Here is a 24,972-nt window from a genome sequence, read left to right as displayed (position 1 = left end):
ATAAATAAATAATAGCCTAATAAAGTTGAACATTTGATTTACACTATATAAATACATTTGTTCAATAGTATTAAATAGATCCAAAAATATCACATGCACATGGTCTTATCATGTGTGATTTAAATAAAAGGCTATTCTCGCTGCTATACCAGGTCGTGTTGTCTATTTATTTAGATCCTCAACAACGATTCATCTGCACACAAAAAATTCAAAAATGATATTATTTTTTCTGTATAGGCTACACAGAGTTCAACAAATACCATCGAATGAATTTAGCCGATGTTTCTTGGAGAAACAATTCAACAAAAACAAGGCTAAAGATGTATGTTTGACCATAGAGCATATTTTTACTATTTCTTATTTTAAAAATTTTTTAACCTATTTTTTATTTATAGATTTATAGATTAACAATTAATTCACTGAAAAAGTTAACTGTCAGTGGGAAAAACAAGAACTATAACAAAATATATGATATAAAATGTATTATATTATAATATATAATAACATAAAATAAAACTATAATACAAGTTTTTATTATAGTAAAAAGCCTTTTACTTTGTAGCAGTAGCATGTCCGGGTCGGGGTGCGTGTGTTTCCGGGTCACGGTGCAGATTTGTCAGATAGCCCGTGTGCATGGCATGGTTGACAGGATACGGCTCGTGCTTTAGCCCAGGGGCCCGGTGGTCGTTTTTATCAGGGATCAACACTCAGTAAACTGTCAGAGAGACACATAAATCCGTGTGATCTTTGTGTTTGAGCCGCTGGCCTAACCGTGTGGATCTTATTTCCTATTTTGTCATTGGTCATTAGTGAACTAGTCAACGCTGCTCGTCGAAAATGGCGGATGTACCGACTGAGAAGAGTCTGGATGATTTCTTTGCCAAACGAGATAAAAAGAAGAAGAAAGAGAAGGGAAAGGGCAAGGAAACCACTGCGGCACCTACCACAATGGTGCTGAAAAAGACTAAAAAAGAGAAGGAAAAGTCCGCGAAAAATGACAACCAGGACACTCAGATTGAGAAGGTAAACGGGGCTAGTCTGGTGTTGAATAACTTTGTCGTCCTGACTTGAGTTTGTACAGACGATTAGTTAGTTTCCAAACACTTGTTGTAGCTCTGCCCTGGATTGACTGTAACCGCAGGCTGTCAGCTCTCTGGCCATGCCACGTTTGTTGTGAAGCAGAAATGCCGGCTCGTTTGTAGCATATGGTCCACCCCGAAGTGTATAGCATTAACAGTTTACGTCAAGTAAAGTAGATGTATTTGCTTTTTTGATTGTTCTGTTCGTAATTTTTTATAAAGTTGATACATGTTATTCTCATATTTACAAAGGATCATAGCTACACGCGGAATTTGGGAGCACACGAGACATTCTGTATGTGGCCTTTTTAACCAGGCCTCGTCGCCATTTGTCAAGTGTGATTGAAAAGTCTTTAGAGCATGCACAATGTACTGTTTAAAGTTATGATGTCGGGATGGATTTAAATGGCATATATGTATATCTTACTCATATGTATATTTATAACAGCAGTTTGAAATACCCACCAGCAATACATTGGGTGTGACAAATGTTGGCTTATCCCTTTGTTTAATTTTTTTAAGGTCTAATAAACTGTTTTGTGGTTTATGTAGGAGGATGAAGAGTGGAAGGAGTTTGAGCAAAAAGAAGTGGACTACAGTGGGCTTCGGCTGCAGGCTTTACAGATAACGTAAGTGAATCTTACAAATGTTCTAAAGTTATTGCAAAAAAAAAATTGTACTTTTTTCTACTCAAGTATATTATAAGTTATTGTGTCAGTGTTGCTCAGTAGTATCACTTTGTTTGCAAACAGTGATGAAAAAGAAGAAGAAGAGTATGAGAAAGAGGAGGTGGGAGAGGATGGAGAGATGATCCTTGTCAGTGGAGACAAAGTGTCAGGACCTTGGAACAAGTCCAGTGGTGCCCCGGCTCCTACAGCCCCTGTGGGTAAGTCACAGAAAAGATCAGACCAGATTTGTGAAGTAAAGTCAACAGTTATATGTAGATTTATGTAATTTAACTTATGTAATGTAATTGTAGATGATGAAGAGGTTCCCGAAACAAAACCTGCTGGAGTATATCGGCCCCCTGGGGCCAGACTGCCCACTGCCAAAAGAAGCACTAACCAGGGCCCCCCTGAGATCTTCAGTGACACACAGTTCCCCTCTCTCCTGGCCACTGCCAAGCATGTGGAAACACGCAAGTAAGTCACAAGTCAAATACACACTACATACTGCTTCTCTACACGAAGACATGTGAAGCACAGAGACTGCAAATTCAACCAAACATTTTAAGTCTTCATCAAGTTGTGATGTGTGCTCTTTGTGTTGTAGAGACCGAGAGATGGAGAAGACCTTTGAGGTTGTCAAACACAGAACCCGTGGTAGAGATGATGCAGGGGGAGCTTCTATACAGCACTTGCAGCTGGATAACCAGTATGCCATCCTGGGGGATAAGTAGACCCCTCCATGCCCTGGCCCCTCCAGCACGGTTCTGCCAGCCCGTGGAAGGAAGCGGACTGCAGAGGAGGACTGCAGCCACAGCAGAGCTCATGCCACCACCATCATTACTTCATACAAAATACATACACAGAGCAATATCAATGTGGTCCACCCATTCTCTTTACAAAGACTCCTAACATATTCAACTCCTTTGGTTGGCTAACAGTGGACTGCATCTGATGGGGCTGATGAAGCGGAGTACAAGCAAAGAAATTGACACTGCAGCACTCTGAACTGACAGCACAGTTGTCCTATGGCTCGTGCTCAGAGCTGAAGTCGTGCGACCAAACTTCTCTCTGGACTCCAACTCGCTTTGCTGAAGCAACAGGCGACTGAAGTGACTTTAGGAGATGATTTTACAAACTTCTGTAAAAATGTCTATTTTTTCCAAGATGGTTCTAACCTGATCTCGCACATGATATAATGGGGGGTTTGAGTTGTGGTTGGGGCTTTGGGAGTGGGCGTGTACTTCGCCCTATGTGGACTGAGCTTTTGTTACCATTTTCCTTTGCTGTGGTGGCGAAAGGGTTAACACAGGCCCTATATACAAGCTGGCTCTAAATACAGAAACTTGTTTTCTTTCAAAATGATGGCACCTAATGGACAATAAGTTTCTATATAAAGTGGCCTTATTGCTTTGTCATCTGGAGAGATTTGTGCTTGCTGTCTTTGAATCTCATCACTTAGTGAAAATGAAAAGGAAAAAATTAGTTCACTAATTTTGTGTTGTCGCTCCTTCTGATTCCATGTAACCGTCTCATGCACAGCTTCTTTCAACTGGCAGCATTACTCTAACCAGGACTTTGTGCTTTGATACCAGCTGGACATGGACATTCTCGAGGAAGAGTGCTCTGCTACTTTTTATCAGCTCATACCCCACTCACACACATCTGTGTTTTCTTGTTTTTACATTTCTCAGCTCACGTTGCCCTCATTCTTTTATGCAGTTGTGCACAGGTAAAACAGTTTATGCAATGAATTCAATCCATGCCCAAACACTTAACATGACATGTGGTCTCAAAAGATAACTGGATTTGTTCTGTCTTTTCGTTCTGTCCATCAATTAGTCAGGAGTGTTTGAACCTGATGAGTGAAATAGAAACATTTGTAATAAAAGATGAGCCTAACCTAAATAATAAAGTGATCCTTGTGAATAGAAGTGACTGGCTAAATTTTATAGAATATAAATTAAATGGAATGCTTCAAGTAAAGTGTGTCAAAACCATATCTGAGAACAAACACAGCATAAAGATCAGACTGAGCCTATAGACTCCATTATCACAGCCAAGTCAGCTAAACCAATTACATGGGAACGGTATCTATACTAATGCTAACAGTAAAGATTATACACATTCTAAATGTAGGAAAAGAACAATGCAACATCAGGCCTTTAACGAAATGTATTTACAGACCAAAAATTAAAATCCACTCCACTCCAACTCCACTGATCTTCTTTGCTAAAAAAAAACAACACATAATTGGTGAAACATTCTCATATATACTATTATATACTATTGTGTCATTTTCTTACTTTTGTTTTCACTCCTTTCACTTGCTGCTGCACCAAAGCCAGAAATCCTGTCACTCCTGTGACAACACACTAAAAATATTGTTTATTACACTCATTTCCTACAATGCTGTATACACAGTAGTAATATTCAAATATTTGGGCTGAACACTCACATGCGAGCGGGTGCGGGTTTGGCTCTGGTTTGGGGCAGTGCTGTGGCTTGTTCTGTCTGATGAAAAGAACACAAGATTCTACTTTATACAGACACTGGCTGTTTGCTTACTCCTGGGCCCTGGACCCCAGTCTCTATTCTGACTACATTTAGTCCTTCATACAAGTACAGTCAAATGGGAGATATTTAGACAAACTCATCTGTCTACTTTAAGGTCTTGCCTCTGCATCTTTGTTATATTATTTATTTTAAAGGCCTTGGCGAGGTGTTTGGCCCAGGGTCCTCAGTGTGCTCCATGTGCAGCTGTTGAGAGAGAGATCAGCCCCTCCACATTCAAACCCCAAATTAAGCCAGGCTTCTGTGGACGAGTTTGTCTCATCTGTTTGTGTCATCTTATCGTCATGTTGGCTCCATGAACCATGAGTCACCATGACTCTTGTGGCTCATTCACAGTGGAAAGATTGGAAACAAAAACTGAAATGAGATCACAATAAGACCTCAAACTGACTTATGGCCACTTTTATGGCACAGCCCGCAGAAAAAGTTGTGCCCTCTGGTGAGTATCTAGTGCAGAAGTTTCATTATGGTGAATAAGAATGAGGTGTGGTGTGCAATGAGTGACTGACATATTACACTTCTGCTGTATTCTTGTAACTGTGTAAGACTATAGCAGACATGTAGGAGCCCTCTGCATCAGGAGTAGAGGTCGCCTGTGGCTACCGGGGTCTGTCCTGTGGGCTCCTGGTGGAGGGTTGGTGCTTGGGCCTCATCTCTCCCCTGGGCCCCGTGGTGATTCCTGGTGATGGTGGACGTCTCTCTGCTCCTGATGTAGACGGCTCCTCTAATGGTGCTTTCTCAGCTGGTTCGCCTGTATTCAGCCTCACATTTTACTATGTGTGGTTTTATGTATTTTAGCATGTTAGTGTGTGTGTGCATGTCTGTGCGTGTGTGTCTGGTTGTTTGGTTCTGTGGGGTCGGGCAGCTGTGGGGGTTGAGTTGGTGGGTGGCTGGATGGAAATGTAGGATTGTTTTTAATCACTGTAAAGCACTCTGTGTAAATTTTTTGTATGAAAAGCGCTTTATAAATAAAGATTGATTGATTGATTGATGTACTGTTGATGATGAATGAGCTGTGGAACAATGCTATGTATTTGTCAATTTACCTTTCTTCATTCTGCAAAGTTAGGCCATGACTCATGACAGAAACTACAAGATACTGGATATTTGAAGAGTTCCCTTCGATTTCCTTCAAGGTGAGCTCCACATCTTCCTGAGCTGCATGAGGAGGAGTTTAGACTTGTACTAGAGCTGCTGCTCCTCCTCATAGAAAACAGCTAGCTGAGAAGGGTTGAGGATCTCGTTCTGTCTTCTGGGGTAATGAAAAGTATTCGAAGTATTCAGAATACAGTACTCTGATTGGACCTTACAAAATACATTTTTATTTGGGTAGGATTTTTTAACTAAATACATTTTCAAAGTATTCTTCCAATCACTGTCTACTGCCACAACAGCCCACAACTGCCCACAACTATGAGATAGTAGAAGAATATGGACATGAGTTTGTGTGTCAGCTTACCGTGGTTCCATTAGCTTGTAAAACCTCAGTGGTTTCGCTCAAATGTATTTCTTCTGTCTGCAAGATAGTAAGTTCAATTATCAATCCTGTGAGAGCAGTGATCGAATCTGACCTCTAGAGGGCGCCTTTTATTGGAACAAAGCCACAAAATTACGCGTAGTCTACAATAACACTGTAATTAAAAAATAAAAATAAAAAATCAATACAAGACAGAGCCTTACATGGATTATAGTTTTGAAGTGAAAATCACGTAACTAGCAGGAAAACAGCGACACTCAGATCTTCTGATTTTGCGTTAAATTGTGCAGAGCCTAAATTCGTTCATTATTATCTTACTTTATTGTTCTGAACGGAGGCACTTGTGGAACCGTTTGTTAGTCCAAAGTCCTCTTCATTTTCCATTACAGTTATGCAGCCTAGCGAAGACTGCTAAAAGGCAAACGGTTACAGCATTAAGAGTCATGATTATGACTAATGTGAAGCCATATACTTACAAATAAAATATAAAAATAATACCTTACTGCCATTTGGAAAACATCTACTACGCTGAAAGTACAATTGTTAAACAGTAGTTAGCTTAAGTTGTGAATATAATCATTTCTCAAATCCAAACGGAACATTACCATTGCTGGAACTGTAGAATATTCAGAGATTGACAGGACCAAATATAATCCAACCACACTTACAGCCACATGTGCCCTCATGATGAACAGTTTTATTAAACATATTTCAAAGTCATTTAACTATGGACAGTGGGTGGAGCTCGTTAGTGTTTGCAGTCCCCTTACTGTTTGATATCAAGGTCCATTTATGAGAAAAAACTGTAGTGATGTCGAGGTCACTATTTTTAAAGTCAAATATCAATAATGTTGTTCCTTTGTTGTTGTATGTTTATGAGAAAAACGAGAAGACAACAGTTCCTCTTAAATGAAAAGTAAAATTTATTATTCCTGAACCACAAAATAGACTTCTTTGGTTGTACAAATTCACTAGTTACAGTCTTGTGTGAGCTCGAACCCTTTACCATCGATCCATCTGCAGGTTACAGCCCCCAAAGATTAGACAAAGGAAAACAGACTTAAAAACACTGCATTATTACTGAAGTGAAACCCGGATGAAAAAATAACTACTGTAAGTTAAAAAAAGCCATCACAAATGTTATCTGACAAACTGAATTTCAGTCAATTAGAGCAACATGAAAAACTAAAATTCAACATTAAATTATTAACACAAGCTTTGATTCTGATGGAAAATCTGTCTTGATAGAGAGATTTTTAAACTTGGGCGGGCCTCTCTTAGCTCTCCCATTTGCAATCATCAAACATGCAGAGAGCCCCCAGCCCCAAGTCAGCAGTCCGGCCTATAGTCATGGTCAAGACTGGCTCAGTTGCACACCCAAAGTTCACTATACTTTCAATATTTGTACATTATTCACACAATAATAAATGATTTCAGTGGCATCATTTAAATTACTCAAGACAGAAAAATATAGGAACTGCTACCTTCACGTCACTCTAAAACTCGGGATGCAAAGAGACAAAAACTAAAATGTGCATGAAAAACAAGTACCATTGATTAATATAGATTTCACTTTTTGCTGCTGTGCTCTCTACAACGGGGAATGTAACACAGTCAGTATATGAAATGGATTTGATCATCACATATGGTCATAGTTTTCTCATAGATATTAAAAAAGTTTTATATTGTTAAATGTCTTGGAAGTAGATGTCATTATTTTTTTTAAAACAATAAATTACACAGAGATATGCATTTTAAAAAGCAGAACAGTGGCAGTGCAAACGTGATATGTCCCATTCTTTAAAAAAATCAATCTACAGTTGTGGCCGCGAAGGTAGCAGGCTGTTCCCAATCAATATATACACTCCTTTTCAACTCAAACCATTAACATTTACAATCTATTCAAAGTCTAAAAATATATTTCAGCATGTTAGTACAGCTAGAAGGACCCATATCTTTTTGTTTCCAGTATATATATTTTTGAGGTGCAAAATATGTAAATAATAACAAAACTAAAAAACAATCGGCCATGTCGGATACTTCTAAAGCACACTAAACGCTAGGCTAACCACACTAGGCTAACCACGCTTGCCTCCTCTTGTCCAATGTCCGTAGACTGTGAAAGGCAAGGCTGGCACGCAGGATAGAGGGTGTCAGTGAGTTTGTGCAGTGAATGGTAGCTCTACTGACACAGGGTCTAGTGTTGAGGGGGCATACACCTCTCGTGGGTACACCGGTGTTCCACAGGGTTTTGCAGCCCGGTGGATTTGGTGCTGATTTGCTGTTATGTGGGCACAGCGGTCTCCAGGCTGCGACGGCCCTGTCTCAGTTTGCGCTTGTTGCTGTAGAGGGCCATCTCCTCCAGGGCCGAGGTTGTGGGCAGAGGCACCGTGAGGTCTGCCTCTGGGCTGGCAACAGGCGCTGAAAGGCAAAGGTAAACAAGGGAATTATTCAGGGAAATGGTGACACTTCTCATAAAGGAGCTGGAAAAGATTTAGCACTGGCGGCAACACAGCGGTGGCCCTCAACCAAGTGAGAAAGGCAGCTGCACCAAGCAAGGAATACAGGCACACAAATCAGTAAATTAGAATATTTAAGTTTAGTTAAGTAGCTTCTTTAGTAGTTCAATTCAAAGTAACATTGATTAAAATTCACCTTTATTGTTTTATTATTCAATAGACTCACACACTGAAGTGTTTCATAATCAGTACAATAGATGTACACAGATACTGTATCATTCATGTATTTCACTTCACACGCATTTGGTTTTTTGAATTGAACTCCTAAAATCATTCTACTGTCCATTATATTCCATTTTAATGATGCGAACCTGTTAGTAGCATGTTCCATTACTCGCCCAGTAACCCTGAACACCACACCTATAACAATGGCTACTACTGTGATTAAAGTAAAAATAAAATTTGAATTCTTTTATCAAACTATTTCATTTAACAATATGTTTACCATAATTAATTGTAATCTGCCCCTATTTACTAATCCATGCAATGCAGATCAGAGTTAATATCTTTAAATAGACCCCTGTCTCTACAATATGGACCACGCATCAAGCAGGTTAAAGTGTTGTAGCCAGCACACACAGAGACACACAGAATCCTACCAACAGGTGCTGCTTATCCCAGGTATTCTCCTGAAGTCAAGGGAAACAAGTGTCAAGTTTGGCTCAGACCTTAATGTACTGATGAAACCGGCATGTCCCTGAGCTTGTACAATAGGCTGGTTCACATGAAAACTATCTTAATATTCTAAAGACCCAATACTTTAATAAAGAGCTGGAGGAGAAGTCACATTTAAATGGTAGAATTTGCCCAGTAAAGGTCTAAACGCAGATGCTTTTGGCCTGTGTGACTCTCATTCCTCCAGGAGTGCTTCAATGTAGAGAAGGTTTCCAACTGTGATCATGGAAAATGGCTACTGGATGTGAGCTGAAACATCACGATTGCAAAAACAGTGTCCAGAATACTACTGTTACAACAACTAGATCTATTCACATGAAACAAAAACTGTCCAATACAAGTTCAATACCAATGAAAAAAATATATGATTAAGAAGTGGTGACATCATTGAACTACATTTGAATTCCTTTCAACTGACAATAATCAAACCTTGTGGCAGAAGAATCAACATTTGAGGATTTACTCTTTGGGTATTTCTTTAAAAAATAGTGAAAAGGTCATACAATTATACAAGCCCTTGCCCTCCAGCTGAAATTCAGCGGTAAACTACATTGTCATGAACGCAACATATACTCCGTCAAACTGTACATTTACAGTTACTCACCTGTGTTATGAGAACCATCATTGAACTGCATGTCGTCAACCGCTTCAGGAGTCTGGAACAGAAAATAGTCAATAAGTGGAACGCTGAGGAAGGCTACAAGGTACCACGCCACCACCACGCCAGCCCTGTACTGCCAAAGCTCCCATGGGTCACCTCCACAACTACTGCAGAGATTGGCATGTTAAAGAAAGAGGGGGTTAAAAGGTCAAGAGCATCAGATCCAGGAATGTGGCAAAGAGATGCGTATCCACATAGACATAGCGAAGCAGCTCAACCAGAGTCACAAGGGCACGGCACAGTACCCCAGCCCAGCCCACTGTCTATGCACACATGCAAACACGTATTACATATTAGTGGGCAGTGACATCCATTCACAGAATACAAGAATTAACAGTTTGGTATTGGTATAGGCTATATGTCATTTTGGCTTCATTCCTAATACAGTCATAATTATATTGCATTACAGTCTTTTTTTCTTTGGCATGAACATTTACATTGCAAGTCGTGATAGACTCTTTCACCATCTCATAATTTTGGGAACAATGTGTTCAGTGCTTACAAAATGACAATGTTGACGGACAATGTTTGCTTATGCTTGCTTAGGAGAAATAACAAGGTACAACTTACAACAAATTTGGTAAACATACCTACTGTACTACTAAGGATTTAGTTTTTCAGTTCCAATACTGATTCAGGTACTGGGGCTTTTCATATCTAACAATACCCAAACATGACTATTTTGTATGTAATCCCATGTCATGTTAGTGGCATACAATCGTAGCTGTACGCGGAACTAAGTCATTAGTTAGTCACAGTTAGCATAATCATTTCAAAATATGCTTTGTCTGCATAGATGTAAGTAGAGGACAAGTCAAACCGGGCATAATTTTGGAGTTAAGTTAGTGAACCCCACCACCATCGACCAGGGTCCTTATTAATCATTTGCTCTACACTGCAGTTACACAGTAGTTACACTACAGCCACGCGGAGGCCTCCTGATTAGAGGACACACTCAGGGGGAGGAGTGAGGGAGGCCAAGGACGAGCCCAGGTCCTGGAGCTCAACATGCAACCAATACCTGAATGTCGTAAACGGGTTTGGAAGAAGGAATGGCAGCGAACTGTCGGTAGTCAAACTTCTTTGACGACAGGGACTAGAAGGATAGCAAAAAGGGATGAGCGGTGATGGAGGGATGGGCAGAAGAGAGGGAGGAGTAAGGAGTAGAAATAAAAACTGTCAATAGGGGGACAGAGGAGGAGGTGGGACAGCAGGAGAGAGTAATGGATACAAAGGCACTGTGGCACATGATGGTCTCAGCTCTATGGTGACACTGAAAGATGAGTTTTCATGAATATCAGTGTGCTCAAGCAAACAGCACGTCCCAAGTCTCCAACAGTCCTTTGGTCTATTTACATAGAATGTTCCTGAAAGTGAAATGTGTGACCAGTGCTCCAGCTTTAGTGGAAGGAGATGCAGAAAAGGGACTTACCAGTCGGCCTGGTGAGGTTACACTTCGTGGACTCACATCTGTTGAGGAAATGACATGTAAAACATATCTATGCACTGAATCCTTCAGGGGTCTTGTTTGTAAACATGAGGTGGGGCTTTACCTTCGATGGGGGTGGGAGAGGGCGTAGGGGCAGGAGATGGTGATTCAGTCAGCTGATCCAATGTGCCACGTTTCTTCCCATCACGAGACTTGGCAATGACCATTTGAGCTTTCAATGCATCCTGCTCCAAAGACTTCATTCTACAGAAGAGAGGGTCAAAGGTCAGATATATGTCAGAATGACACACAGAAGGTGGCTAAAGCTAGCATAAAGCCGACATGGGCACAGAGCCCAGAGATGGGTGTGTTACCGGTCACTACGTTCATGACGGGTCCTTGTCCTGGTTTACTAAAAGTAACCCAGGAAAAGGACTACCTACTGTAGTAGGTTTACTGAAGTCTTGACTTGCAGCTTGCAAACAGACTGCAGGCTGTTAGTACGACTGATGGTGGCTTAAATCATGGCATGAACATTTGAAGTGTACTAGATAATGGATAACACAGCAGGGCTGAGAGGAGCTGGGAATGAGAGCGGAGACGTGCAGCAGCAGCAGGCCAATGCGAGAAAGGCACTTGAAGCACTGTCACAGAGATACCAGTGCTTTGGCCTTTCTATGTCAAAAAAGCAAAATCCCCAAATGCCAAAGCACCCGAGCACACGGTCACAATGCAGGGCTCCGGGCCTAGGGCAGACCTGAGCTGAGGGGCCGCAGAGGAGCAGGAGGCAGGGGGCTGGGGAGCAGCAGAGCCCTGAGAGGCCCTCACACGCGCCTGGTACAGTCGCTTAGCCAAGTCCTGCTCATACTGCCTAACATCCTCCTCTAGTTCATACGGCCTACGCCCCACGGCCGCACAGAGGACAGCACATCATACAGGGAGGAGAGAGAAGGTGAGGAGAGGCACCAGGAGAAGAGAAGAAAACCAAGGAGTAAACACAATCAAGAACATCTTTAACACATGGAAACAGCAGGAAAGAGGACGGAGATGTCAAACACAATGGTTACCCACAGACTAGTCAGTGGTACTTTTGGATGGCACTAGAACTTGATATTAACACAATATTATAAGAAATGCACAGGTGTAATAACATAGAAGAGATGGTTCAGTGTTGTATGTACCGTGCAGCTCTCCACATGGCCCTCTTCTCTGCCTCAAGAGCACGTTTTTCAGCTGGGGACAGGTCTTTATCCTGGGCCACAGCCAGCTCGGGGCTCTGCATGCGGAGCCGGTCCTGGTGTCTGCGCTCGGCTTTGGCTGTGCGGATGGGAGCTGAGGAGTCCCCAGGGTATACCGGGATGAGACTGTGGAGGCAAGAGAGCAGTAATGAACACTTAATACATCCACACATTACAAGGCCTTACATTGCACTATTTTTGATCTAGGTTATAATGTTATAAACTCATCAAAAATATACCTGGAGTGTTTTATTCTCATTCACACATGGAGAACACAGAAATCCTGCATATTTAGGTTGGAATTGCCAATTTCAGCTGAACTAAAAATGTAAAAGGTAGCTATTAACTTGAAAACTACTGCATGACATCACAAGGTAGTACAATGCATTTTGAGCTTCTGAGATGTAGACAGACTAATAATATACGTAACCTGATAAGGTTTACTCAGTCATCTGTGAATGGCATGAAACACAACTCCAAGTATGTTTTTGAGAAGATAACAACATTACAACATGGCTAAAAGCTCACAAAGGTCAATTTTGTGTAATATGGTATGTTTAACCACATGATTTTAACACGGTAAAGCTGCATGCTGCTGTACCCAGTCATAGAGTTTGGCCTCTGCTCCAATCTGAAACTGTCCTCCAAGGAATTCCTTTGAGAGTCTCCTTTTCCATCAGTTGAGGATGGCCTGGGAACATAAAGTATGATGTATATTTTATATATATTATATATATATATATTTTATGATGAAATATACGTTTATTGAAATAACCAATTAGAGGCAATCTTTTACCCTGAGCTGCCATAGTAGCCCGGTGGTGTGGCACAGTGCGGCGATGGGGAGGTAGCAGGCTCCACTTTGTACTCGACTCCATCCAACAGCACCTTCCCTGTGACCTTCATCTGAGCCACCTGCTTAGCCAGGTCCTCGTCCTCCTCATCTTCATCATCGTCATCCATGAGATACTCCCGAGCTCGCTGCTCAAATTTACGCTCTGTGGAAATATGTCAGGTTATGGAGTTATTAACCAGGAAAAGTTGAAATTTATAGGGTGCATTTATGTTCTACAATTTTATTAGGATAATTTTAAGATGAAAAACAAAACAACAAGAACTTCCCGAAATGGTGAACCAGATTGTTTGTTTGAAATTGGCTTCTGGCTCAAAGTCCTTTCAACTGGCAATGTGACAGTGTGTGTGTCACTAAATAATGCTACTAGTTTCTGAAGCAATTTGCACAAAATAATTTAACAGAAACTATCTAGTACATACAGTATAGTACAGTATATACACATATATATACACACACACACACATATATATATATATATTCATATACACATATACACACAAATATATATATATATATATATATATATATATATATATATATATATATATATATATATACATTCCACCACACAAACCTGACCTTACCTCCAGGTCTGTTAAACTATAGGTTTTCTAAAATATTATGACATCAAGTGAACAGAGCATATTTAACAGATTTAGTAACAAATGAAAAGGTTTAGACAAATGACAGACCTTCTTCTTCCCTCATCTTCTTCAGGTCATCTGCTCCTACAAGTGACACCCGCGGCTTGGGTTTCTCTGGTGTCTGGGTCTTAACATCGATTTCAAAATATTTCTGTCGGTCTCTGAAGGATCGCTGCTCTGGGCTGTCCTTACCCCCAGGAGAAGGAGTCTGGAAAATAATTATAGAAAGCATTAACTGAAGAGAAAAGTCAAGGTTTACCTTTTCTCACATTGTTAGATGAGTGAGTGGATTGATTCAAGTTGTCATCCCATTCCTAACTGCAGTTAATCAAACACTGGGTCTCATACTAGTGTACATAGTGTACATTTGAGTGATTTATCATACATAGATTACATAATAATACATTTATTTGTAAAGCATTTTTCAAAATGATCATTACAAAATGCTTCCTAGTAAAAAAAACAATGAATGGTGTCACTGTCTAAACTCTGGTGCAACATTATAAACCAATTAATACACAATGTTTAATCTGTGTCTATGTTTCAGGGTATGAGACAAAAACAAATGCCTTTACACAACAGAAAGGAATTAGGATGTCTGGCCAGGATTATTTACAAGTTTAAATCCTTTACAACAAATGTCCCATTCAATTAGTATATACTATTATCAGAACTGCTGCCTTCACAGACATAACACATTGCAGAAAGTAACGGCACACGAACGATTTCACAAAATGAAAATCAATAAATACATAGATTTCTAATAAGACCCATCACCATTATAAGGATCAATCAACTGACTGAAAATGATAGATTCATTAAGGCAAGAAGCATGATTATTGTTGCCAGAGAGGAAATTGCCACCACCAGCCAAGTCCAGCTCCCCCCGACCGCTCACAGGGCTGCTCTAGCTGTGAGAGACACCGGTACCTTCATGTCCACGGAGGGCCTAGACAGACGGGGCACTGCAGCCAGATTCATGTACTCTCTCCGCTCAGGGGAGAGGGACGGCCTGGGGGGCACCTCAGGGCCCTTCTGACCATCCACAGTCTCAAACACTTCAATGAACTCAGGCTGGAAAGGCCATATAGACCACCATCAACTGTTAGAGCCACTCAGAGGCTTGATGCAATCAAAATACTTAGATTTGACTTTATTCTACATTTGAAGTGTAGTTAGGTTTGGTTAGTGTTGCCAAAAGTATCAAATATCACACAGCAAGCTATAGGGCTAACTGATTTGAGAATAATGTCTAATTGCGATTTTTCTGACAAGAATTACATTACATTACATTAGATTTGTGATTTATGTTCAAAGATCATATTTTTATTCATACCCAGAAGAATTGAGAAAAAAAATAAAATTTTACTGTTGTGACACAATTTCTCTTCAAGGTTTAACAGATGCAGCTTTTTTAATATTTAAGCATAAATGACTCACCTCTGGAGAAGGCTGCTGAGGATGGAAATTGTTCCTGACCCCATATAGGTCCTGAAAAAAGTGAATAAATTTTATTATTGAACACATCAGACCAAAAAGAGCACACTGACACACATAGACCATAGGCAGGCTGATTAATCACAGCACATATAGGAAAATAACAGCATTAGTACAAAACACATTTTGAATGGACAAATCACAGTTGATGGCATTATGAAACAGACGATGAAATAAGGGCATTCCACACTTCACAGCACAGATGGCCCATTCCACAGTATCACAGGGTAGACCAATGGGCACAGCATGCTTGGTGGTCATAACCTGGTCGGCACGGTGATCTCGTCCTACCTGCGGGGGCTCCAGAACTGCCTGGGAGCGCGGCACGGCGGCAAAAGCCTTGTATGCCTGTTTGACGTTCAGGGGGAACTCGTTGGGCGATGTGGGGGAGGGGGCGCGAGGCTGTGGGGAGGGGAGTGAGGTGTTTTGAAGGGGGGGCAATGAGGAGGTCCGTATGAAGAGATAGGACAAGACATGGAGGAGAGGGTAGACTATGAGAAAAACCAGCAATGTAGCAGACAGAAGAGACACACAACATGGCGGCTGGTTTTAAGTGACGAGTGGAGCAACAGTGGGACTCTGGTGTAGATGCCATGTATGAAGAACCAGGAAGGTGTGAGATGAGTCAGTGCTATCCATTGTAGAAATACTCTACTGATTATTGCTTAAACAGGTACCTATTTCAGGTACATGTACAATTTGAAGTTAAAAATGTAAAAAAAAAGACAAAGAAGCTAGCTAGGACCTAGGAGTCTGAACATGCTGAGCTAAGGAGCATGGATTCATTTACAAAGGATCACAGCACACTTAAGAACAAGATACTCTATAATGTATAAAACTATTTCTCTATGTAAATAGTAGTGAGTAATTTTTTAAAATTACCAATACTTATAAAAACATCAAGCTGAGTAGATATACAATACTGGAATGGATGCATCTTTAAATATGTTATAAAGAAAGCAAACATCCCATAATAATAAATGGCAAATGCATAGTTTGGTATTCACTGGTCTTTGGTTCTAGGCTCATTTAGAAAAATCCCTGTATATATTTACTCAGGCACAGTTTGCATGGTTATTGGCACACACTGAAATGAGCGTGCCCAGGCCTAAGTGGTGGTAGTGGTCAGGGGTCTTACAGAGGTCGGGGTGTTGAATGGGGAGGGGCCATGCTGAAAAGGGTTAGGGCTGTGGCCGTCCGGAGTGCCAGGAGAGGTAGTCGGCCGCACACGCCCCACTGGCTGGATGGCACCTGGTCGTGTCTACAGACACAGAAAACAAGATTGTCAATAGGAACACATTAACATGCAAGTTTAAAATGCTTGAACAGAAAATGAAGATGAGTGGTGTGACTTGGCACTCACGGATGATAAAAAGTTGTCCTTGGCAGTGGGGGTGGAAGTGTAATGAATGTTTGCCTGAAACATAAATATGGTTTTAAAAATAAAAAAGATGCAAAATAAAAAGGATCATAAATAAACCAAAGGCAATGCAGTTAAGTTTTTACAATTAGGCAAAGCTACCTTTCAAACAATGCAACAGCACAAGGTTACCTTATCCCAGTTTTATGATAAATTCATAATCAAAACAGGTTTGGTGATGGTAACTTTGTGCAACAAGGTGCTGTTCACTGTTTTAGTTCAGTGAGAATTTGCATCTGTAAAACAGTACAGACAACACATTCTGCATCTAGTTTGTCAAAGTACGAGTAGCAGGCCCTCAGAAGCAGCCACATGCTGTTTGAGCCTGAAGGACCGCAGCAAAAACGGCAGCTTAGCCCGTTATCTCAAAAAACCTAACACCCAGACCAGAGCAGGGAGGCTAGAGCAGGGAGGCTAGAGCAGGGAGGGCCACTTACAAAGCGGGTCTCCCTGCCTTTGCACAGGGAGCTGGAAGAAGACTGGTGGCTGGGCTAAGAGTGGGGGAAAGGGTCAAGGGTCAACTCTAAAAATCCTGCACTACAAAACTGATTTATGTCAAAGAAAAGATGAAGTCAAAATGACACATGAGAAGGTACAGAAAATCATAAGCGGTATGACTTACAGGCTGTACAGTAGGAGAATAAGGGGCTTCTCTGACGGGACTCTCAGTCCTGGTGTAATCACCAGATGGTGCCTGAAAAATAAAGCATGATATTTAAAAGTTGTCACACTTTTTATTCAAAAACCAAACATTATAACAAGAGACATTTTCTGGTTAGTTGTGACCAACAACAAAGTGGCAGCCGCCATGCTCATTCCTGCAGCTCAGGTTGCTGTATGACAGGGCTTCAGCTGTTGGGACACACATTTCAGTCAGTCCTGACCATGTTTTAAATATCTGCTGAGGTGAGTCCTACTCAGTGCTCACAGCAAAAACATGCACCAATTCAGCTGCTGGTTTCCCACAAGCAGTCATGGTGTCAGGATTGTAGGATGATAAATACAAATAATATCACATGTCCAATTACTTTAAAAGGGAAGTGCTGAGATGTCACACCATGCGCCCAAACCACACAGGCGCCATCTTGCCTTGCTGTGGAGCCATGGCTGTAGTTGGCCTGGTTTACCGTAGCCCACTGGAGGTCCAGACAGGATTCGCTGACCCGGTGGGAGGCCTTTGCCCTTGCGGTTGGCCACCAAGAATGGATTCTCTTTGAAGCACATTGGCTGAGAATCCACCAAGCACTCCTCCTCGTCAGGAGCACATGAGGAGTCCAGAGTGGTGATGGAGCACTCACTTACAGAGGCAGACGTCCCATTAGGAAAGAGGTAATCCTGGTCTGAGCTGAGGCTGGGGCAGGACTCCTGCTCCACCAGGGAGTGCCTCAAGTCAAACCCCAGAGGGTCTATAGGAGCAACATACTTGGCCTGAAGAGGGGCTGCCATGGGAGCAGTCAGACTGACAGGGGGCTGAGGGGGAAAGGGGACAACTAAAGACCTCCACAAGAAACAAGTACACACAGTAAAAGAATACTGAATAAAGCAGTGAAACATTCAGTACAATGAAATGACCCTTCACTTCTAATTGGGGTTTCTTGGAGCTGTACCCAGTGTGGGTCAGATAGTGGTGGTTCAGTTTCTGCCTTAAATAACTATTATCAGCTCATGGAGAGAGTTAGGCCTCAGGACACTTTCTCAGAGATCATTTAACAATGGATCACACTTTTTGAATTTTATTTCTTTTAACACTGAAACCACAAGTCAATAAATAATCCTTAGCGTATGAGGCCAGGGCATTCCGAGTAGTAATGAAAATAGCTCAACCATTGTGGGGAGCACAGTGCTGACCATAGTATGTATTGTGGTGATAAGGGTCAGTAGGCTGGAATGTGAACGAGGACCATTTTGGCTCAAATACAATCTGTGGGGGACAGCTGGCCCCCTGTGAGGCTAACACGAGCTAGCCATGTGGAGAGTGAATAGAGTGCGAATACATCAACAAGTAGTAATTGTTGACTTTAAATTGTATATTTTATATAATTAGCACCAATTACATGAAAGACAATCTCTTCAATATAAACAAGTAGGTGAGCTCAGATAGTATTATCAAGGCGACTTCTTTTGAGCATGACTAATGTCTGAGCCAGGGCCACAAATCTGGGTCTTATTCAGTCACTATGAACAGCTGCAAGAGCTATGTAGGTTAAGTTATTCTGGTCAATATAACTGGTCACAAAGGGCAATGGACATCTACTCAACATCAGTGGTGTGTACAAGTATTTTCAAAGGAAATTGTGTTTATAAAAGCAAAACTTTTAGAAATGAATGTCTAATTAACTCTAAAACAGACAATCCGAGAAAAGGCAACCCAAAATCAGAAAGGACATATAGAATATAAGTAAATAAACTCACATTTCACGCTCCAGTTGTATGTGGTACTTACAGTGCTGAAGCTTGATTAGTAGGTCCACTCTAATATATAGCTCAGACCAGTGGAAGTCAAACTGCAGCACTTGTCCACTCTTCACAGACACCCTCTCTCCTTCTCCCCCTCTCTCTCCCTCTTTAGTGCCACACCCACTCAAGAGGCTGGCCAGTTCAGAACCAGAAGACGGTTTAAAATATCACAGAGGATAGGCAGCGTGATAATGGCAAGCTGTTCACCTCAAGAACAGGGGAACCTTGGAGCAAAGACTTCAGCTAAAAAGCCACTCTTCTCTCCAAAAGCATTTCTTCTCGTTAACTTGATTTTTTACAAAAACAAGGCCAAGTTCCATGAAAGCTGATCCATCTTCTGATTTACACAAAAGACTGGATATTATGATAGAAGTATGAGCAAGAATTCCATGTCTACACTTGAGGCTGTGAACCAGAAGTCAACATGGCAGACCTTTTAGCAGCAACTGGTCGTTCATGGTCACAGTTTCTCAAGGAAAAGAACAACAAACGTCTAAAATATTCAGTACTATTCTCAGATTTAAAGGCCATTTGCCAACATAGCCCAATATTTTACATTTTACAACAGCAGATGCTGACTTACCCTGTTGACCTTCTGTAAGCTGGTCATTGGAAGAGCCGCCAGGGTTTTGTAGTCAAGTTTTAGCGGCCCAGGTCCAATATTCTGCAATGGAAAAAAATAAATGTTAATGTAAAAAATTAAAATATATCTCAATATATTTTCAAATTTGATGTACAGCTCAGGATTGATGGTGAAAAAGGTTACGTCGCTAGTCAATTCAAGCATAAAAAATTCTATGTTACATAAAAAGAAGTGTGAAAAAACCTAATAAGTTGTTGAGTCACAACTGGTAAATCATTTATCACGCCATAGTGTTGCAATTAGAGATGGGGCAAGACAAGACACAAGATTGGGTTATTAAGAATGAAACAATGCAAGATCTTAACAAATTATAAAACAAAAAGAATTTGAGTTATCCAGTTAACAATATGGCCTCTCAATTTTTATTTTTATTTTTTTGTGTGTGGCAGCAGTGCTTTTTCTCAAAAGGTGTAACACACAAGCATTAATCTTTTTTTGTCCAATCAAAAAGTAAACACATGCACACTAGTTTTAGTATTTAGCATTCTAAAATCTCCATTGGTAACAGTATAATCCCGAGCTCTGTATGCATTGGATCTCTGCTATAATTCTTTGCCCTTTACAGTGTAAGAGCCTGCTGATGACAAGATGAGAAGTCTCCCTCACCTCCGTCTCTTCTTCTAGCAGGCGAGTTGCCTCCTCTCGCTCCAAACGCATACGCTCCTTCACCAAGAGTGGAAGAGGAAGTATGGAAGGAAGAACCCAACCAAAAAGCCACACAGTGAAGCGATGAGAGGGAGGAGGTGTAACAGATGGGGTGGTGGTTTAGAGAGGGAGAGATGGATGGAATGAATGTTATCACACCAAACGCACCGAAAGGGAACACAGGAAGAGAGAGAGAGAAGGGGGAGAATCCACACTTATTAAAAAGGTACACTATTACTAAGCTGTGGGAACAGAGGTCATGCAAGGTGGGACTTAGTCAGAGTAGTTGTTTTAAATACAATGTCCACACAGTAGCAGAGGGAAAAGCACCATTCACTCATTTACACCAATACACTTCTAGCTCTGCTGCACTGACTTTAGGCCATAGAATTATTATTTTGTAACATTAACTGGAATGCTTGTACTCACCACTTTTTCCATCTCCTCGCGCTCCCATTGAGAAGTCTCCCTCACCATCTCCACCTCCTAAACAATACAAAGAGATCACACATATGTATAATCATTAAATACTGATTTGTCATTGGAACTGTTGTTGGCAATCAGTGGAATGATTCGCAGTGAGGTAGAAATGTCTGAATAAGTGAATTCCAGTGTGAGGTTTTGCTTTGCTGTAGCTGGTAGGTTTTGAAAAAAAAAACCTGCTGAGCAAATTATCTAGGTCAGGTGAACATTTTGTTGCTACTTTCTGGACCATGCTAAACTACAGATAAATATGTGTGATTGTTCGTGTATTATACCTTCTGTATGATGTCCATCTCCTCAGGGCTGAGGTCTCTGTCTATGGAAGAGATACTCTCCAAACTGTTCTTTCGGACAATACCTCCGGCAAATGGGTTTGCAATTATCCCAGGAGAAGCCTGTCAAATAAAAACAAAGTTTCAATAAAACAAATCAATGAATGCATTGTAGCCTCCCTGTCTCTTCTTGACGTACCTCTACTGCAGTCACCTTCCCTGGGTCAAAGCCATCGCACACCAGCATCACCAGAGAGTCTCCCACTGAGCGGAGTACACGCACAGCCTCAGTGTGGGTCATGCCCAGCAGGCTGTGGTTGTTCACCTCCAGAATCCTCATGCCCACGTCCAGACGGCCATCTCGAGCAGCCGCGCCAGTGGAGCTCACCTGAGGACAGAGCAACATAACAGCAAGGATAAGACTAAGGCATAAAGACACAAAAATTATAATGGTGATGTTAACATTTGCCAGTCACCTTGGAGATAAAGATCCCCTCATCTGTGGGGTCAAAGGGATTGCCTGCATGGCCTTTGGCTCCACCTCGAATACTGATGCCCAGCTTTTCTCCAGGCTGTTTATGAATGACCACCTCCTAAAAGATTATACAGAAAATGCATTATTATCCATATTCCAAAGTAAACCCCTTGGTGCATAACACACTGACGAGCCCGTCTCACCTGCATTCCTGGTGGAGAGGGATCCCGTCGCACCAACATTCGGATCTGTTGTTTATTAGCCAGCAGGGCACGCACTGCCTCCTGATGTGTAGCATGACGCAAGTCGATCGTGTTGACTTCTAAAATCCTGTCCCCAACACGAAGCCCACTTTGACAAGCCAGACCATGAGGAATGACCTGTTTAGATAGTACATGTTAGGTTTTATATTTACACAACTGGATACAGTCAGTGTTTATCCAAACTCTACCTTTGAGATGAAAACTCCAGGTTCATTGATACCAAATGGATGGCTGGCGTGGTCACTCCCTCCAACAATGCTTAGACCGAGGGGACCACCTGACTTAACCAAAGTCACCTCCTAGAGCAAACAATATACCAAACATAGTCAAGCGAGAATACAAGGAGGTCAAAATACAACAGCTACAGGGAGCTTTCAGCACCTGTTGCTACCTTTATTCTATTTCATGGATACATATACAACAAGGAAATTAGCAGCTTTGGATTACACCAAGGAAGAAGTCAAGTGGATATTGCTAATAATTATCAGCCTACATTCAAAAACACAACAACAACCGTACATTTTCTAAACAGGCTTTCGTACCATGCACCATTTTCTCTGGAGCTGAACATCGAAGGCCAGATACAATTATTGACAGACAGTAAGTCATTATGGAACAATTTCAAGGAGAAACAGACTCAAGTGTTTACTGGTGCTCTTACCTCTATGGGGTACTCATCCTCCAGGCGGCCCAGGTGTGTGCCCTGCTCGTCCTGGTCAGGAGAGTCCGAGGGCTCTGGGGGAGGCGGGGAGTGGGCGCGGGCCCGGTTCTGTCCTGGAGAGGGGGGGTTGAGGTCGCGCTCTACCACCAGAGCGATAGTGGGGGAGGTGCCAGTAAGGAGCGCTACTGCCTGGTCATGTCTGGCCTCTGTCATGTCTACACCATTGATCTAAACAGCAGACCGAGGAGGGGTTCACCAGGGCATTCACAGTGACATGTGGCAGCACTGGCCATTATTGATAGAATTACATGTGTAAACTCTGGACTGGGTTTTTTAGAATGAGCGATGCTATTAAGAAGAAAACCCAACATTGAAAAGCAGTGATAAGCAGAAAAGAAAAGGAGTTAAGAAAAGGAGGAACTGCAAGGCCAGCCAGCTGTGCATAGTAAAACAAAGCCACACTTTCCTAATACTGGTTAATTAAATTTTAAATTGTGATTAATGTTCAGAACTCAAAATGAAAACCTACGTTCTCAGAAAAATTTAGTTTGTTGTACATAGTTAAGGCAGTTGTGTTGTGCCAATGTTTTTCTGGGAAAAGTGACAGAGAATCTTATGCAATACGGTGTTATTTCTCACCCTCCTCCACTTTAAACATATTTACCGTTGCCTTTATTTTCTTAAAAACAAGTGGAAGGTTATCCAAATGTGTGCTCTTAAGAAAACAAAGGCAAATTGTGTGGCTGCTCGCATTCATAATTGCTAGTAGCTTTAAAGCATGCATATTATTTTATTGGTCATTCAGGAGTGAGCAGAGGTCAGCACTGGCTTGACAGTAGCAGCTCTTACCATTGGCTCACATGCCATTTCACCCACTGCAATGATCACTGACCACAGCAGGGTGACAGGCCCCACACCACACCCACCACCGAGCAGGCAGAAGGCACACTCAACACATTAGTGAGCATGCAGGGGAGAGTGTGAGGGGGAAACACAGAGGCAGCGTATGTGTGGAATAGACCACTGGAAAGAAGCTACAAGTCACCCAAAGGCACCGTCATCATCCATGTGACACATTAAAAAGCAACAAAGACTTTGCTAACAGAAAAGATCGAATTTAGTTTAAATGGTTGTGTGGTACTCACAGAGAGGACTCTGTCGCCAACTTTCAAAGTGCTGTCTCTGTGTGCTGCTCCACCTTCTGCTATCCGAGAGATGTAGATGCCCTGAAACAAGAGGCCTGGTTAGGAAAATAGGAATATGGTTCGATTTACATGAAGTTTATCAACTCTTCTTTAATTGTCACAAAGACATGCATATGGAAAAGCAATGGCAAATTTATCAATAGCATGGGTTGAAATGCTGAGAGTCATTTCTGCATTGCTGCACCATTATACATATAACCATGTCCCATTACAAAGTTAGTAGGTACATGCCTGAGCACTGCTTACAGAACCAACTCCTCCCTCAGACCAACAAACCATGTCATTGCATCCATTTCAAAGGCTCTTTTGGAAAGCAAAGCTAAACTTACAGTGTGACCCGTCTAAATCACATGTTTATGAGTCCTCTCCTCCCTGTTACTGCCATTTTACAGCAGCACTGCACAGACCTGAGCACTGACCCAAATACACAACTCAGCCTGACCAGCTACAGCGCACATATCATGTGTCAAGGCTGGCTATTCATATCTCTGTCTCCTCGGCGACCAGTGTGCTGCAGCTAGAATGCATCTAACCTGCAGCTAGCCAACTTAAAAGCAACAAACAACAGTATCCTTATTGTTGGTTCTTGTTCACATAAAAGCTTAGTAAACACCTGTAAATGAAGTAAAAATTTGTAATTAGCGTGTTAGCATCTCACTGTATCTCCTTGTTTATATGGTGTGGAGCCTTTGCCCCCTGCGATGCTGAAGCCAAGGCCCTTGTCATTGCGGATGAGACAGGTGGTCAGGCGCTGGCGCGGACCACTGGGGGCGCTATCCACATTGAAGCCTAGCCCACTACTCCGCCTTTCACGGGGAAAGTAGTCGTCCTCTGGCCTCAGTGGAGTGGTGGTGATGGCGTTCTCCGGCTCCACCATCCTCTCCCTGATCACCGTCATGGAAACTGAAGTCCCTGAACTACGCAGAGCCTCTACCGCGGTGTGGTGTTCTGCTTCATGGAGGTCCACCCCATTGACCTACAGCAAACACATGAACAATAAGTATAGGTTTTGCAAACAAAGTCTATTTTCAGATCAGTCCATTTACCTCTAGTAGTTTGTCTCCCACTTTAACACCAGCTCTAGCAGCAGGTCCTTCTTCTGATACTCGAGAAATAAAGATTCCCTAGAACCAA

General features: G+C 41.8%; 2 protein-coding genes across 6 annotated transcripts in view; one reads left to right on the top strand and one right to left on the bottom strand.

The window, feature by feature from the left end:
* The first annotated feature begins 606 nt into the window (after nt 1-606).
* Nucleotides 607-3,678, top strand: cdv3 (carnitine deficiency-associated gene expressed in ventricle 3). Its single transcript, XM_020935675.2, has 5 exons — nt 607-1,023; nt 1,632-1,708; nt 1,832-1,965; nt 2,059-2,221; nt 2,352-3,678. Exons 1-5 carry the CDS (start codon nt 838-840, stop codon nt 2,476-2,478), a joined length of 687 nt encoding a protein of 228 aa, XP_020791334.1. The 5' UTR covers nt 607-837; the 3' UTR covers nt 2,479-3,678.
* A 3,016-nt stretch (nt 3,679-6,694) lies between these two features.
* scrib (scribble planar cell polarity protein) overlaps nt 6,695-24,972 on the bottom strand; it is a 46,749-nt gene continuing 28,471 nt past the window's right edge. For 2 of the 5 annotated variants that reach the window (XM_055150764.1, XM_020935731.2), the window contains 26 exons: nt 24,885-24,962; nt 24,497-24,814; nt 23,779-23,859; nt 22,634-22,861; nt 22,161-22,271; nt 21,913-22,089; nt 21,711-21,827; nt 21,434-21,622; nt 21,238-21,357; nt 20,909-20,965; nt 20,441-20,497; nt 19,775-19,855; nt 17,357-17,428; nt 16,678-16,731; nt 16,453-16,575; nt 15,258-15,308; nt 14,748-14,891; nt 13,866-14,025; nt 13,114-13,315; nt 12,919-13,008; nt 12,261-12,443; nt 11,204-11,343; nt 11,083-11,120; nt 10,672-10,746; nt 9,594-9,645; nt 6,695-8,216 (listed from right to left, as the gene is read on the bottom strand). In XM_055150764.1, the coding sequence (XP_055006739.1) occupies nt 8,080-8,216; nt 9,594-9,645; nt 10,672-10,746; nt 11,083-11,120; nt 11,204-11,343; nt 12,261-12,443; nt 12,919-13,008; nt 13,114-13,315; nt 13,866-14,025; nt 14,748-14,891; nt 15,258-15,308; nt 16,453-16,575; nt 16,678-16,731; nt 17,357-17,428; nt 19,775-19,855; nt 20,441-20,497; nt 20,909-20,965; nt 21,238-21,357; nt 21,434-21,622; nt 21,711-21,827; nt 21,913-22,089; nt 22,161-22,271; nt 22,634-22,861; nt 23,779-23,859; nt 24,497-24,814; nt 24,885-24,962 (3,135 nt within the window). In that variant the 3' untranslated portion in view covers nt 6,695-8,079. Of the gene's footprint in view, nt 8,217-9,593; nt 9,646-10,671; nt 10,747-11,082; nt 11,121-11,203; nt 11,344-11,836; nt 11,978-12,260; nt 12,444-12,918; nt 13,009-13,113; nt 13,316-13,865; nt 14,026-14,747; nt 14,892-15,227; nt 15,309-15,605; nt 15,717-16,452; nt 16,576-16,677; nt 16,732-17,356; nt 17,429-17,823; nt 18,194-19,757; nt 19,856-20,440; nt 20,498-20,908; nt 20,966-21,237; nt 21,358-21,433; nt 21,623-21,710; nt 21,828-21,912; nt 22,090-22,160; nt 22,272-22,633; nt 22,862-23,778; nt 23,860-24,496; nt 24,815-24,884; nt 24,963-24,972 lie in introns of all 5 variants that reach the window. The other 3 variants (XM_055150766.1, XM_055150765.1, XM_055150767.1) reach the window with 3 other exon arrangements.

Source organism: Boleophthalmus pectinirostris, unplaced genomic scaffold (genome assembly GCF_026225935.1).
Source record: "Boleophthalmus pectinirostris isolate CB_2022bp ecotype Guang Dong unplaced genomic scaffold, ASM2622593v1 HiC_scaffold_15, whole genome shotgun sequence".
Taxonomy (NCBI): domain Eukaryota; kingdom Metazoa; phylum Chordata; class Actinopteri; order Gobiiformes; family Gobiidae; genus Boleophthalmus; species Boleophthalmus pectinirostris.
Note: the sequence above shows the minus strand (reverse complement) of the source record. Positions and strands in the feature narration are given on the sequence as shown.